The sequence below is a fragment of the Chlamydomonas reinhardtii genome, chromosome 10 (genome assembly GCF_000002595.2).
Source record: "Chlamydomonas reinhardtii strain CC-503 cw92 mt+ chromosome 10, whole genome shotgun sequence".
NCBI classification, from domain to species: Eukaryota; Viridiplantae; Chlorophyta; class Chlorophyceae; order Chlamydomonadales; family Chlamydomonadaceae; genus Chlamydomonas; species Chlamydomonas reinhardtii.
This window is the reverse complement of record NC_057013.1, coordinates 5,971,367-5,984,904: the sequence shown is the minus strand read 5'-3', so window position 1 is coordinate 5,984,904 and position 13,538 is coordinate 5,971,367. Positions and strand designations below refer to the sequence as shown.

Genomic DNA, 13,538 nt, shown 5'->3' with positions numbered 1-13,538 from the left:
TGCGCTAAGGAGCACAGCGCCAGTTCACTGCCGATGGCACGCCTGCTTCCCTTGCCACGCACGACGACACCCGGGGCCCTCCGCCGTGCCACCGTGCCCCTCCCGTGCAGCTCACTCCCTTCAATATCAGGCCCTGCTCGCGTCAGATCCAACATAGCAACATCGGCGATGGCGCTGGAGCCATTGGAGAGCAATGTGAGAGCGGCATGCTCGCGATATTGGATACCAGTGGATGTAATGAATGTTGCGTCTGCATCACAGGAGCATAGCATACGCTTCAAGGTCATGGAGGAGGGCGGGGTGTCCCTGGTCGCCGTGACAGAAGAGGTCCTTTGCACGAAAACTGGCGGCGGTGAGCTTAGCGGGCTTCGATGCATCAAGTTTGACCTAGTCAATAATATTTCAATACTTTTCAGCAATGATTGCGCTCCACCACCTCTGCACTCCATCCCTCCGTCCTCGACGCAAGCCTGCCCCTGTCTCCTTGGCCGCACGCAGAGCACGCCGACGGTGGCCGCGCCCGCGCCCTGGAACTACTCCAGATCGGCGCCGTGTATGTGGGCTTCCCGCAGAAGGGGCTGGACCACATCAACTGGTGAGGCGGTGAGAGAAGCGCAGCAGCAACCTGGCAGGGCAGGGCTTGGGGTTCCGGGGAACGAGACGGCGACACTCGCCCCGTCATTGTCGCCATGCATCACGTTGTGGGCGAAATCGCTCCATACAGGGTTCGATCCACGGACCTGCCGGTGGCTGTCACCGCGGCGCACGTGGAGCGCGGCCACTACGTGCGCGTGCACCCGGCGCCCAAGAGGTACCCCGCGTGCTACTGCAAGGACTGGTGAGGGGTGGGGTGCGCGGTTGCGCGGCGGCTGATGGAGGCTGGGTGGTGGAGGTTGGGGGCGGGGTGGGGCGGTTTGATGGGGGCAGGTTGGCAAAAGGGGCCAGGAACAGGGGGATGGTGGGCTGGGGACAGGACAAGGGGCGTCGGCAGGTTGAGGGGGCAAACGCCAGAGCAAGGAGGATGTCTTGTGCTCTCCTTACCGCGCCCGCCACCTCCCCCACCACCCAACCAAACATACACATACGCACACACGCCGCCACTCTCGCCCTCCGCCAGGCCCTCCCGGGTGCTGCACTGCGACGACGACCTCATCGTTGTCAACAAGCCGCCCGGTCTGCCCTGCATGCGGCACGAGAGCAACGCGACGGAGGAGCTGGCGGCGTGTGTGGGCAAGGCGCTGGGGGTGGAGGGACTGGAGGTGAGGGGCGGGGCGGACGGAGGTGGGGGCTTTGGGGGGCTGGGGGGCGCGTGGAGGGAGGCGGAGATAGGGGCGGTGGCGGCGGCGGTGGCACATACCGTAGGTTAGTAAGCGGTTTGGGAGGTCGTGGCGCTCAGCGTGGCGTGGGGTTTGCCGCGTGTACATTTCCGCCCTCACCCTGGTCCACACGCACACACAAACGCACACATTTGCCCCCACCCTGCTGGCCTGGGAATAACCTCGCTCCTTCTTTGAATGTAACCGCCCACCCACCCAATGAGCTACCCGTCCCCCCACACACCCACACACCCACCGCCTGGCGCCCCGCGCTGCGCAGGTGTGTCACCGGCTGGACCAGTGGACCACGGGCGTGGTGGTGCTGTCGCGACACAAGGCCGCCAACAAGGAGTTCAAGAGGTCGCTGCAGGCGAGTGAGAGCGGCAGCGGGGCAGGGGGGGAGAGGAAGGGAGGCAGCGGGGAGAGGGAGGCAGGCGGGGAGAGGGAGGCAGGGGTGGTGGTGGTGGTGGTTGTTGAGATATCGGTCAGAACTATCCATAAGGGAGAACGTAGGGGAGTTCCGAGAGTGTGTGTGCGATACACCATGCAAGGACCTGACCCGGAACCCATGCGAGGGTATAAGCCAGAGAGCTACCCGTTATAGTTAAGTAGTGTGGTACTATGTAATGTGCGAAACAGTCTGACTGTCAGCCGCCCCTACTTCCGGCTAGCGATAGTCGTAATCACCATTCAACAGGTTATGAGCCCCGCGTAGTTGCGGCGGGTTGCGCTTTGTCGAGTAAAGACAAGATAACCGATAGGCTGTAGGCCAGTGAGCGCAAATGAACGATGAGGGCGGAGTCTGTGGAAAGCCGATTATGCTCGAGCAAAGCACGGCCCACATTTGGCTCTCCAAGTTAAGGATTTATCTTAACTGGAAGGAGCTGGGTCCGGCTATCCGTGACGACGACGCGCCGGAGGCGAAGCAGCAGAAGGCGGTCGCCCTTATCCTGAGCCATGTGAGGCTGTCCGACCACTTCATCTATGAGGAGCTGCTAGAGACCCTGGAAGCGGAGAAGAAGGCCAACCCTACTGCCAAGCAGAACGAGGCGAAGCGCCTTGTGCAAGCGCTGATGGCATACTACAAGAAGCTGGCGGCTGGAAATCACCGTCAGTGGGCAGCCGACCTGGGCAGCGTCAGGCTGGGAGGGAGCGAGCAGATTAGCGAGCTCATCCAGCGCATTGCTGACATGGTGGAGAGGCTGTGTTGGTCGGGATGCCCGGGCTACACCAACGGCGACCGCGACAGGCTCGTCGTGTCGGCAGCATTCAATGCTCTGCCGCAGGAGTATGCCAGCGTTGTGGCCATTGCAGAGGAGTTCTACACGAGCACTGGCAGGTGGAGCGTGCCGGACGCGGAGTCGAGGCTCACGCGGTTCCAGAACACCCTGACCAGCGTGCGCGGTAGCAGCAGCAGTGGCGAGCCGTCAATTCACTTTGTGCGCGGCGTGGGAGGCGGCCGTGGTGGCCGCGGAGGGCGCGGTGTGCGCAACAAGGAGAACATCCAGTGCCACAGGTGCCAGGGCTGGGGACACTACAAGTACGAGTGCCCAGAGCAGGCCGCTGAGGGCGGCGGTGGCAACCGGGGGCGCGGTGCACACGTTGGCCGGGACGGCGGTGACCGGCGCATGTGGGCGGTGAACGTGGACCAGGGAAACGGCCGGGGGCGCGGCCGGGGGGTCCGCGCCTAGTAGCGTTCGTAGGAGCAGAAGATATGATGTGGAGCATAGACTATGATGCTAGCTCCGATGTGATGTGAACGGCCACGTTGGGCTGTCGGTGCGAGTAAAGCATCGTGAGTATGTCGGTGCGAGTAAAGCATCGTGAGTATGTCGGTGCAAGGAAGGCATCGTGAGTACGATATGCGTGCGAGTATGACACGCGGTGTGAGTGAAGCACCAGTATGAGACGTGCAAGTGAAGCACGGGGTGTGAGTTAAGCACCTGGAGATGTACGAGAGCAAATGCAACGGAATTGGCTTTGCGACTGTTGCACGAGTGAGGTGCACAGGTATGTTATGTGGCGCGTGAGGCCTGATTACTGCGGTATGGCCTGATCACAGCGAGTGAGGTCTGATCACTGCGAGTGAGACCTGATCACTGCGCGAGACGCCAGCGGTTGAGAGTTGCTGTTATGCTCTTATCATATGATGTTAAAAGATCATCTTATGTGTATGGCTCTCAAGCACTTGAAGCTATGATGCCGGTAGTGCGGCATGATGCGGTGTGTGAAACCGCAGGTACGGTGAAGTGAAGCCGTAAGTACAGCGGATGCGGGAGCATTCGGACACGGGGGAGCCGTGCAGATATGATTGAGTATGGATTTCCGGATGGAATTGATTGCGATAGAAGACCGTATTGATTTGTGCTGATTATGGACGATGCAGTGAGAAAGAGAAAGACGTGATCTTGAGGACACGAGGACATGGGACGATTGCAGTAGCACAGTGACTACAAGCGGCAAGCGTACGAGGTATGCAAGGAATTGTCTGTAGCACGTGATTTGAGGTAGGAGGCTATTGCGATACGTAATTTGAGTATGGAGTTCTGCCCGCGGGGGAGTGTTGAGATATCGGTCAGAACTATCCATAAGGGAGAACGTAGGGGAGTTCCGAGAGTGTGTGTGCGATACACCATGCAAGGACCTGACCCGGAACCCATGCGAGGGTATAAGCCAGAGAGCTACCCGTTATAGTTAAGTAGTGTGGTACTATGTAATGTGCGAAACAGTCTGACTGTCAGCCGCCCCTACTTCCGGCTAGCGATAGTCGTAATCACCATTCAACAGTGGTGGTGGTGAGGGAGGAGTCGGCAGCGGGAAGCACAAACCCAGGAAGTGACGACGTGTGTGAGGGGCCGCGACGACACCTCTCTCCCTCGTGGTTTCCCAACACATGCCAAGCACGCGCCCCCGCTGCCCATAGGACCGGGAGGCGGGCCTGGTCAAGACTTACAAGGCGCTCACCTACTCGCCCGTGCCGCTGGGCCCGCTGGAGCACCACATGTAGGTGGGCGGGCGGTGTGGGTGGGCGGGGTGTCGGTGCGGTTCCCTGAACACGCACACCCTGATGCCCTCCTGACACACACACGCACGCACAGACACGCGCGCATACACACACATACACTGCATGTTTCCTCTCAACACACGCGCAAACCCGCAGGTACGACGGCCCCTTCAACGAGGGCGCTCCGGTCCTTGGCGGCGGCAACCTGCGGCCGCGAGGGCCGCGCCTGCTCAGCACCAGCGCCCACGCCCGCTGGCGCGCCTGCAAGCTGGAGGTGGTGGAGTGCGTGGTGGGTGCGGGACGCGGAGTACGGAAGAGCTTGGCCTGGGACTTGGGAATGGAACCTGCCCCGCAAGTACTCCCACAACTCTGTTCAGCCTCCATGTTCCAGTTGGGTGGTACCCGCTTCACTGCTTGCCCTGCCACCTACCTGCGACCGACCACACATTCCTGCCGCCACCCGCGCCCCGCCTTGCCCGCTCCCACCACCACGCCCCGCCACCACCCACGCGACTGCAGGAGCACGCGGGTGCGCTGGACTGGCACCGCCGCCGCTACCCGCCCGCCCAGCCCGACCGCGCACTGCCAGACGCCCTGGCTGCTGCCTCCGCCGCCGCCGCGGACACCGCCGCAGCCGCAGCCGCCGCTCCTGCAGCTGAAGCTGCCGCCGCTGCTACCGCCGCCGTGCAGCCTCCTGTACGGCTGTACGAGAGCACCATTGACCTGTACACCGGCCGTACGCACCAGATCCGGGCCCAGCTGGCGGCGGTGGGGTGTCCACTGGTGGGGGACGTCATGTACAGCCCCATCCAGGTGGGCGGGTGTGTCTTTGTGTTTGTGTATGTGTGTGTCTGTGTATGTGTGTTTTGTGTGTGTGTGTGTGTGTGTGTGTGTGTGTGTGTGTGTGTGTGTGTGTGTGTGTGTGTGTGTGTGTGTGTGTGTGTGTTCTTGTGTTAAGAAAAGGAAAAACGAAGCCCGCCTAGGCGGCGCCGGAGTTACTTCTCCAGGGCGGGTGAGAGGCTGCATAATAGAAACGCAAATGGGCGAAAAGGTCAACGGGTCAGTTTGGGACAGGCCAACCTAGTTCCTTCCTCCCATTGTTCACTTGCATTGTTCATGATGGTAATCTGGCACCCGCACCCTCTCACACGCGAACAGAACCTGCTGGTGGACGAGAGCGGTGTGGTGTCCGACCCGGCGCTGGTGTCGGTCATAGAGGAGCTGCCCAACCTGGAGACACACATCGGGCTGCACGCCTGGCGGCTGACGTGGCGCGGCCGCACCTTCACCGCGCCGCCCGACTGGGAGCAGCAGCAGCTGGGGGAGCAGGGGGAGGCGGCTGCGGCGGCGGCAGCAGCGGTGCAGCAGGGGCAGGAGTTAGGGCAGGCGGAGGAAAAGGAGGAGGGGAAGGGCTTTGGGAAGGAGCAGGAGTAGGGGTGAGAGGGGTTGAGGGCAGGTCTGAGACTTGAGGGCGGCAAAACTAAGGCGGCGTCGAGTTCCGCCCGGCTCGAACGCTGAGACTGAGCGCTGGGCATTGGCGATCACAGTGCTAGTGACCAAGCTTGCGTGTGAGTGGGAGCGCTGCATGAACTGTTATGGCTGCTGGTATGCATGGCGGCGAGGCAGGTGTGGTGGATTCCTTGCGCTGGCGGTGCTTGGGGAGTGCGAGGCGCGCAGGGGCCAAAATGGCTGCCCTAAGTTCGTGTGCACGCCATCATGTGCTGCGTTGAGCGTTTCTGCCCCAATGGTCGGTGATGTGCATGCATGTGAGCATTGCTTGTGTGGTTCTGGGCTATAACCGAGTTTGTGGAACACGGTTCGTGCCGCCGTTGCGGATGGCTTTGGGGGGTTGCAGCCCGGTCTGAGTCAGTGACGCAGCAAAATGCACATTTGACTCAGCTGAGTTTGCAGGTCATGATATGCGCAATACCGTTTGCGCGCGGCTCAGAAAGGCCGCGCGCGAGAAATGTCACTGCAGTCGCCCACCAGTTCATTCCTGCTGTATTACCAGGAGCAACTGGCCCTGTAAATACATGCTCCATCCCGCTAATGTTTAGGGCAGGTCTCGGGGCCTGGCGTTGAGCACAGCGAACCTGCACTTCGCGCCGAGCGTCGGGCGCTAGCCCCAGTTGCGCCTTGCCGTGGCGCCCGCATCGGCCATAAGACCAGCAGCTCGCAGTCATACTTCATAATAATTTTACTTCTCCATCGCGTTCAAACAAAGCAACATCGTTGACAACGACCTGCACGAACCGCTGGAACGAAAGCCTGCTTTCAGCTCTACGCTTCCTGCGCTCACTTCCCCATAGCCATCCAATTTACGGAATCAAATACTCGCTCGCCAAGCATAGCTTGCTCGCCAAGAGGCTCGAGCCTTTGCCGGAGCCCGTCAAGCCATCGGAGTGCGCCTTTGCCTTCGTGGTCTCAACAGTCTGCGACTGCTCCCAGGAGCTCAAGCAAGAAGCCCAGGAATCATGACGCCATCGCTGCGCTGTCTTCCAAGCCTGGCCATCGAGGTGCCGGACTGCCTGAAGGACGAGTCCATCCTTGACTTTGCGACCCCGCCGAGCTCGGCGAGCGACTCGACTGGCGCCGTCACCAACGTGACTCCTGGGTCCTGGTGTGAGCCCCTGTCGCCCAGCGCCGTGAGCGCCATCAGCCCTCGTGCCTGGGGCCTCGAAGGAGCCTCGGCCCCGGCCTCGGCCTCCCTGCTGCCGGCGCCTTTTGCCTTCGTTCGCTGCAGCGCCCTCGCGGCTGACTGCTGCCGCCGCCCCAGCGCCAGCGCCAGCGGTTTTGCTGACACGCGCTATGAGTGCCTGGCTTACTCGCCCCGCCAGGTGAGGGATCTGAAGCTGATGATGAGGGTCCGAAGCAAGAGGCTGTTGGGGTGCTAAGCGTGCGGCGGGTGCTTGAAGCAGACATCCCGAAAACCTTGACCCTGCTGTACGGTATCGCTGCTAGCTTCTGACTCCTGGCCTCGCCTGCCCTCCCCTCCCAACCCCTGCCCTGCCCTTCTCCCTGCCGCCCCCCCTCCCCCCAGGTGTCCTCCTCCGGCGGCAGCTCCCAGTACACCAACACGCTCTTCGGCAGCAGCTGCAGCAGTGACGATGACGAGGAGGAGGCGGCGGAGGAGCCGTTGTCATCGCCCAATGCCGCCGCCTGCGGCACCACCCGACTCATCTCGTTCTCCGCCTGCGCCTCCGCCTTCGCGTCCACATGCTCCTCGCCGCGCCCGCGCCCCGTGCCCAGCCCACCGCCCAAGCAGCAGCCACAGCCGCTGTGCCCTGCAACCCTCACCATTACCGCTATTGACGGCGACCTCTCTTCGTGCTGCGACTCCTGCTGCTGCATGAGCCCCCGCACTGAGGCGCGGGTGGCCGCCGCGTTCGGCCGCTTCGACTGGTCCTGCTGGGCCTCCGCGGCCGAGTGGGCGGCGCTACGTGACGCCGACATGGCCACCCTGGAGCGCTTTGGCCTGCTGCACTGGACCCTGGACGACCTGCATGACGCACAGCTGGCAGAGGCCTTTGCCGCCGTGGACTGGGCCGCAGTCGCCGCCACGTGCGCCGCCGCCTTTCCCACCCACTTCCCCGCCGCCGCTTCCTCTCTAGCCACAGCCACAGCCACCACAAGCTGCCTTTTTGAGAGTGATGATGAGGCGGAGGAGGCCGAGGTGGACTTTGTGCTGCTGCGTGAGGCCGCGGACCAGGCAGTGGCGACGCTGCTGCTGAGCCCGACGGTGGCGGCGGTGGCGGCTGTTACTCCTCCTTCCCTCCGTGGCAGCAGTGGCTACGGCCTGTGCGCGGAGGACGTTTTGCTGATGTGTGCGGACATGGAGGACCTGGAGGCGTGCGGCCTGGTGGGGTGGACGCCGCAGCGCCTGGCTCGGGACACAGCCTACCGCCGGCTGGTGCTGGAGGCGGAGGAGGACAAGGCGCTGGGCGGTGGTGAGGGTGAGAATAATGAGGAGAGCTGCGGCTCCACCCCCTGCACCTCGGCGGGCAGCAGCCCCTGCTACAGCCGCTGCAGCAGCGGCCGCAGCACCGGCAGTAGCAGTAGCAAGGGCGGCGGCGGCGCCGGCATGCAGCATGCGCTGTGCGGCCTGGTGGCTGGCGGAGGAGGAGGCGGAGGCTGTGCGGGTGCTGCTGGTGTTTGGGCAACAGGAGGAGGAGTGCTAGGTAGCTACCTAGAGGAATGTGCTGAGACGGTTAGGTGACTGTGAGCGAGACTGCTGATAGGTGTCAGATTGAGTGAGACCAAACTAGAGTTTGTTGGCTGATAACATGGCGCTAGGAGTTACGAGAAGCACTGTCGGGATCCCCAACTATATATGTTGCGCCACTTTGATGAGCATCCCGGGGCAAAAGACTGAGAAATTGAGAACTGCCATGAGATTTGGATGTATCTATCTAAGATAAGATTGAGGCGTGAGGCATGCATGAATCCGAGCGAGAGGGCCGAGGAGAGAACCTTGCAGACATTTGAAGACACGCACGCACACCGCACACATGGCTGTGCCGCTGTGCAAGGCAACGGCTGTGACACACTACTGTGATCAACAGCAAGCACTGAATGTAAGAACCACGTTTGTACCCTACTGCAGCACTGCCTGTGTCCATCACATCACCAGAAGGCGCACGTACAGGGCAGCGCTAGTAACACCACTTGTGTTTCCCACAAGGCGCGGCCTCGCCCAGACACTGCCGCACCCATTGACAATGCGCATCAGCAAACTTCCAGCCAGCCAGCAACTTGTCGGTACAGTAACTCCGGCGTTCGACCAGCCATGCACTCCTGCTCTGCCGCTGCAAACTGTTTGCTGTCTGCTTGGGGTACGGGCGTCAGCTGCACCCTATGGGACCTCGCCAACCTGCCTGAACCCTGTCCCATCACACACCCATTGACAATCTCCGTACGCATCTGCGGACTAGCACAATCGCCGACGCCTGAGCCTAGCACTGCAACCGACCGAGCGATCTGCGATCCATCTTCCGCCAAGAAGACCAGCCCATGCACCTCGCAGCCTCTAGCATGCACAGGTGCATCCAGTGCGCAGTGCGCAGCAGTGCCGGCTCCTTCCCTTGAGTTTCCAAAACGCATACCGACATACGGCATACACAAACAGTACACACACAAAGACACACTCACGCACACACGCACACACACACACACACACACTCACGGCGGACGGTACAGTACACACGCATTCCCCTTGTGCTCTTACCAATGCACGCTCGCCCTGTCCCGTCAAGTGGCCCTCATTTTCCTATGGGCTTGTCTTTGCCGCTAGCCATGCAATGTCCGGCAGCGCGTCTGCTGCGGGCCGACGCGGCTCCAGGGCCCAGCTGCCGTGCACACTTAATGCCACTGCTGTCATCAAGGGTCACTAGCTCAAGGGTAACTAGTAAATTTGTGTTAACAACCCACCATTATCACCACTACCAGTTGCATGAGCGCCCCACATTTGTTTCCTCGTGTACATGTGTGCATACACACTCGCATGCCTGATGCTGCTGCTTCACATGATTCCAATGTGCGTCTCTGGTGCTTCTCAAAATGTCGCGGCAACGTTTGCTGTTGCGCGCGACCAGCCCACAGATTTTGGATGAATTTCCCAAGCAGGTACACACGTGCTCAAATTGAATTGCTGCACATTACACAAGGCCCGCCGCCGCACGGGCCGAGCACGCAGCGCCTGACGGCGATGCAAAGCACGAGCTCGGCGCCTCCTCGCCATTACCGCCGCCGCCGCCGCCGCCGCCGCCGCCTCCGCCAAAGCCCGCCCACGCCCCTGCATCTTCCTGGTTTCTCAGGCCGCCGCCCTCGCTTGTGGTGGCGCCGCGACCTAAGCCTAAGGCTGCGACGCCCCGCAACACGCCACCACCAGCGCCGCCGCGGCCAGCCAACGCCACAGCTGCCGCTGCCGCTGCCGCTGCGCCGCCGACGTCTCGCCCGCCCCTGCTGCCGCCGACGTGTCCAGGCGTGCAGGGTGCAGACCACGGCCCCGCCACCCCCGCCATCACCGCAGCTGCTGCCGCGGCCGCCTCAGCCGCAAGCAGATCCGGATCAAGCTCCGTGTCGGGATCCCCTTCTGGATTTAATTCGCCACTTGATGAAGCTGCGGTGCCTGCAAGGGCCGCGGGCCGGTCCGCACGAGATGCGGCACGCCGCGGCGCCCGACGCTCGGCCGGTGCCGCCGCCGCCGCCACCGCCGCCACCGCGCCTTGACTGGCTTCACCGCTGGCGTCAACGCCTGGTTGGCGGCTGCTGCCTGCTGTGCACAGGTCCACGGATTGCAGCCAGTAGTTCGGGAGCGCACCGCCAGCACCTGTGCTCGTGGTGCCGGCGCCTGCACCTGCATCGCGCACGGCTCCAGCAGTGACGTTGGCTGCCGCCGCCCCCGCCTTGGCAACCGCTGCCGCCGCCGCTGCCGCACCCGCCGAGGCACCCGCCGCCGCTGCCGCCGCCGCCGCCGCCGCCCCTGCCGCCGCCGCGTGGCCGCCGCCACCGCCGTACGCGGCCTGCAGCTCCAGCTCCATGGCGGCCCATAACGCACTGGCCGCACCCGCGACCGCCACCCCGCCCACATCCCCGCTCGCAGCAGCCAGCGCGACCGCAACTTCTGGTGCTGGTCCTATTCCTGATACTGCCCCCGTGGCGGCTGCACCCGCGGCTGCGGCTGCGGCTGCGGTCGCTGCCGCCGCCGTGTCCCTGGCCGCCGCCGCCGCCGCCTCCACCTGCCGCTCCATGGACTCGAACTCGCGCAGCTCACCGTCCCGCCGCCGCTCCTCCTGATCCATGTCAGCTGTACGACAGCCCATCAGCAGGCCGCCACCACCACCTCCTCCTCCCACTCTTCCTCCAACGCCGCCGCCCTCTTGCCCCCGGCCCTCTTGCCCGCTGCCCTCCCGCCGCCGCTCCTCCCTGCGCTCCTCCTCCCTGTCCACCTCCTCCCTGCTCTCCATTCCCCTGCTCTCCATCTCCCCCTCCACTCCCTCCGCCCCCTCCTCGCCCTCCTCCTCCCCCACCTCCTCCTCCCTGTCCCCCTCCAGCTCCCGCAGCTCGCCCTCCACGTCCGCCGACAGCATCAGGTACTGCTGCAGCAGCTCCGCCGCACCACCGCCGGCGCCGCCGCGCGGCAGCAGCAGCGGCAGCGAGGGCCGCTCGCCAGCGCCCACACCCACGCCGCCACCACCACCGCCACCGCCCGCGCCTGCGCCCGCGCCCGCGCCCGCGCTCATGACCGCAAAGCCGGCACCGCCCGCACGTCTGGTGGCGCCACCGCCACATGCGCCGGCGGCGAGGAAGAGCGCGGCATCAGCTGTACCTGCGGCGCCCGCGGCACCCTGGGAGGAAGAAGCGGCCGCGTGCGCCGCCGCGGGCGCAAGCGAAGACGCCAAGGAGGCGGCGGCCTCGGCGGCGGCGACTGTGGCGTGGGCGAAGGAGCTGCCGAGGGTGGACGTGGACGAGGGGGCCGGGGGTGCGGTGGGGGGTGGCGGAGCGCGCGGCGGCTTGCCACTGCCCGGCGGCACCTGCGCAACGTCCGCAGCCGCAGCGGCGGCGGCAGCAGCGGCACCGGTGGCGGCGGTACCGGTGGCAGCGGACCCGCCAGGCGCGCCTGTCGCGGCCCCTACAACGGGTGCGCCTGCCAGGGCTGCGGGCGCTTGCAAGGGTGTTGCTGGCACTGGTGCACATGGTGCTGGTATTGGCGGCGGCGGCGCCGAGCCGCCGCCGGGCCGAGGCTGCCCGCCTGAGCTGCTCGGTCGTCCACCCCACCAGGCCGCACGCCTCCAGGTCGGCCATGTCAGCACCGAACAACGCCTCGTCTTCTGACGACAGCCGCCACAGCTTCCGCCTGCTCCGCCCCTGCCTCAGCCCCAGCCCCTGCTGCTGTTGCTGCTGCTGTTGCTGCTGTTGTAGCTGCGGCCGGCCCCTCTGGCCCTGCCCCGGCGGCTGCCTTTGTTGCTGCTGCTGCTCCTGGTCGGGCTCAAGGGCGCCGCTGTCGCAGCCGAATATGCCGAAGTCAGGGAGGGATGGCAGGGCATCCAGCGGCCGCAGTGGCCGGGGACCGCTGGGCTGGGGCAGGCGGCTCGTCGCCGCAACCGCTGTCAATGGCGCCGCGGCTGCTGCCTGCTGGCCGCTTGCTGCTGACATGTTCTGGTCGGTTGCAGGGCCGGGCCTAGCAGACGGCTGCGGGGTAACGACCCCCGACGGGCCGGGGTCCGGAGTCACGTCGCTGCCGAGTGGGCCCCGGCGCAGGCTGTCGTTCGCGCCCAGAGCGCGCAAATGACGCTCTGCATCTAAAAGCAGCTGATCTAGTTCAGCACCAATGAGATCCGCGCCGAGGGAGCTCCGCGCGGTGCACGACCGAGACGGTGGTCCAAGAAATGCGAGTTCTTGCGAGTTCAGCGGTGCCGCCAAGTCGTCGGCGCTCCCCAGTCCACTGGCGCTCCATTTCAAAGAGTCCAGTGGAAAGCCAAGCGGTGTTGCCATGGTCCAGGACTCCTGGCTCAGACTATGAGGCTAGTAGGGCTCCGCATGTCACCTAGCCTACTGGCGCTGCTGATATTAGCGTGCATTGTTTACTTCATAGCTTGTCTCGTTAAAAATAAACCCTGGAAGCGCTGTGAGAGCTCCGTTACCGCGCCTCAGGTTTCAGTGCGAAGGGCGCGCATAACAGCAGTCAAACGCAAGTGCGTTTGGCTTGTTGCGGCAATATATAGTCGGGAACAAGCATTAGTGAATCGATTGCAGGCGGTAGGAGTGCTGACGGGGCCCAGACACGAACCCAGCACCATCAAGGCACCCGCGCCCCCCTCGCGAGACTCGCATTACCGGCAGACGTACGCAATGCCACTTAGAACCTAGCTATATGTGTATGGCCACATATAACCATACTACAATGTAGTGTAGACCCCGCTTCCGGCGTTATCCCTATCCCCGGCAGGCCGGGACAGTCCACTGCGCAGCAGCGCAGGGCCGTGGGGGTCCTTGCTGAGTCCTTGTGCTGACAAGGGTTGGAAGATGGTCACGGACACAGGTGTTCCTGGGGGTGTGTGATGGGACAGGGTTCAGGCAGGTTGGCGAGGTCCCATAGGGTGCAGCTGACGCCCATACCCCAAGCAGACAGCAAACAGGTGTTCCTGGGGGTGTCGGCCCCCCCTAAATCGCTGCGCTCGGGGGGCTGAAGCCCAAAACTCTGCTCGATGCGGCGGGCT

The 13,538-nt window shown here is 63.8% G+C and overlaps 5 protein-coding genes across 6 annotated transcripts; 4 read left to right on the top strand and 1 right to left on the bottom strand.

The window, feature by feature from the left end:
* The first annotated feature begins 12 nt into the window (after positions 1–12).
* CHLRE_10g462600v5 (uncharacterized protein) lies at positions 13–1,955 on the top strand. The gene is made up of 7 exons (XM_043067186.1): positions 13–195; positions 262–352; positions 499–595; positions 725–838; positions 1,118–1,259; positions 1,597–1,686; positions 1,806–1,955. The coding sequence occupies exons 1-7, from the start codon at positions 169–171 to the stop codon at positions 1,815–1,817; spliced, it is 573 nt and encodes a 190-aa protein (XP_042920583.1). The 5' UTR covers positions 13–168; the 3' UTR covers positions 1,818–1,955.
* Positions 1,956–2,012: 57 nt separating this feature from the next.
* On the top strand, positions 2,013–3,908 carry CHLRE_10g462550v5 (uncharacterized protein). Its single transcript, XM_043067185.1, has one exon. The coding sequence runs from the start codon at positions 2,099–2,101 to the stop codon at positions 3,005–3,007; it is 909 nt and encodes a 302-aa protein (XP_042920582.1). The 5' UTR covers positions 2,013–2,098; the 3' UTR covers positions 3,008–3,908.
* A 74-nt stretch (positions 3,909–3,982) lies between these two features.
* CHLRE_10g462500v5 (uncharacterized protein) lies at positions 3,983–6,361 on the top strand. Its single transcript, XM_043067184.1, has 5 exons — positions 3,983–4,044; positions 4,240–4,319; positions 4,477–4,609; positions 4,840–5,133; positions 5,479–6,361. Exons 1-5 carry the CDS (start codon positions 4,033–4,035, stop codon positions 5,752–5,754), a joined length of 795 nt encoding a protein of 264 aa, XP_042920581.1. The 5' UTR covers positions 3,983–4,032; the 3' UTR covers positions 5,755–6,361.
* An 81-nt stretch (positions 6,362–6,442) lies between these two features.
* On the top strand, positions 6,443–8,738 carry CHLRE_10g462450v5 (uncharacterized protein). 2 transcript variants are annotated; one of them, XM_043067183.1, is made up of 3 exons: positions 6,443–7,157; positions 7,361–7,652; positions 7,748–7,827. In XM_043067183.1, the coding sequence occupies exons 1-3, from the start codon at positions 6,795–6,797 to the stop codon at positions 7,762–7,764; spliced, it is 672 nt and encodes a 223-aa protein (XP_042920580.1). In that variant the 5' UTR covers positions 6,443–6,794; the 3' UTR covers positions 7,765–7,827. The 2 variants fall into 2 exon arrangements, with proteins under 2 accessions (XP_042920580.1, XP_042920579.1); XM_043067182.1 differs by having other exon boundaries at positions 7,361–8,738.
* Positions 8,739–8,760: 22 nt separating this feature from the next.
* Positions 8,761–13,022, bottom strand: CHLRE_10g462400v5 (uncharacterized protein). Its single transcript, XM_043067181.1, has 2 exons — positions 12,105–13,022; positions 8,761–11,974 (listed from the first exon to the last, which is right to left on the bottom strand). Exons 1-2 carry the CDS (start codon positions 12,811–12,813, stop codon positions 9,975–9,977), a joined length of 2,709 nt encoding a protein of 902 aa, XP_042920578.1. The 5' UTR covers positions 12,814–13,022; the 3' UTR covers positions 8,761–9,974.
* Positions 13,023–13,538: the final 516 nt, after the last annotated feature.

Bases quoted from the DNA above. Each gene is read 5' to 3' on its own strand.
- CHLRE_10g462400v5 (XM_043067181.1), bottom strand. From the start codon at position 12,813: ATGGCAACACCGCTTGGCTTTCCACTGGACTCTTTGAAATGGAGCGCC. The intron at 11,975-12,104 runs GCGGCCTGGTGG...AAGCGCCCGCAG, and splicing joins CATGGCCGACCTGGAGGCGT to CCCTGGCAGGCGCACCCGTT.
- CHLRE_10g462450v5 (XM_043067182.1), top strand. From the start codon at position 6,795: ATGACGCCATCGCTGCGCTGTCTTCCAAGCCTGGCCATCGAGGTGCCG. The intron at 7,158-7,360 runs GTGAGGGATCTG...CCCTCCCCCCAG, and splicing joins TGGCTTACTCGCCCCGCCAG to GTGTCCTCCTCCGGCGGCAG.
- CHLRE_10g462550v5 (XM_043067185.1), top strand. From the start codon at position 2,099: ATGAACGATGAGGGCGGAGTCTGTGGAAAGCCGATTATGCTCGAGCAA.
- CHLRE_10g462500v5 (XM_043067184.1), top strand. The intron at 4,610-4,839 runs GTGGGTGCGGGA...ACGCGACTGCAG, and splicing joins TGGAGGTGGTGGAGTGCGTG to GAGCACGCGGGTGCGCTGGA. The intron at 5,134-5,478 runs GTGGGCGGGTGT...ACACGCGAACAG, and splicing joins TCATGTACAGCCCCATCCAG to AACCTGCTGGTGGACGAGAG.
- CHLRE_10g462600v5 (XM_043067186.1), top strand. From the start codon at position 169: ATGGCGCTGGAGCCATTGGAGAGCAAT. The intron at 353-498 runs GTGAGCTTAGCG...GGCCGCACGCAG, and splicing joins TTGCACGAAAACTGGCGGCG to AGCACGCCGACGGTGGCCGC. The intron at 1,260-1,596 runs GTGAGGGGCGGG...CGCGCTGCGCAG, and splicing joins TGGGGGTGGAGGGACTGGAG to GTGTGTCACCGGCTGGACCA.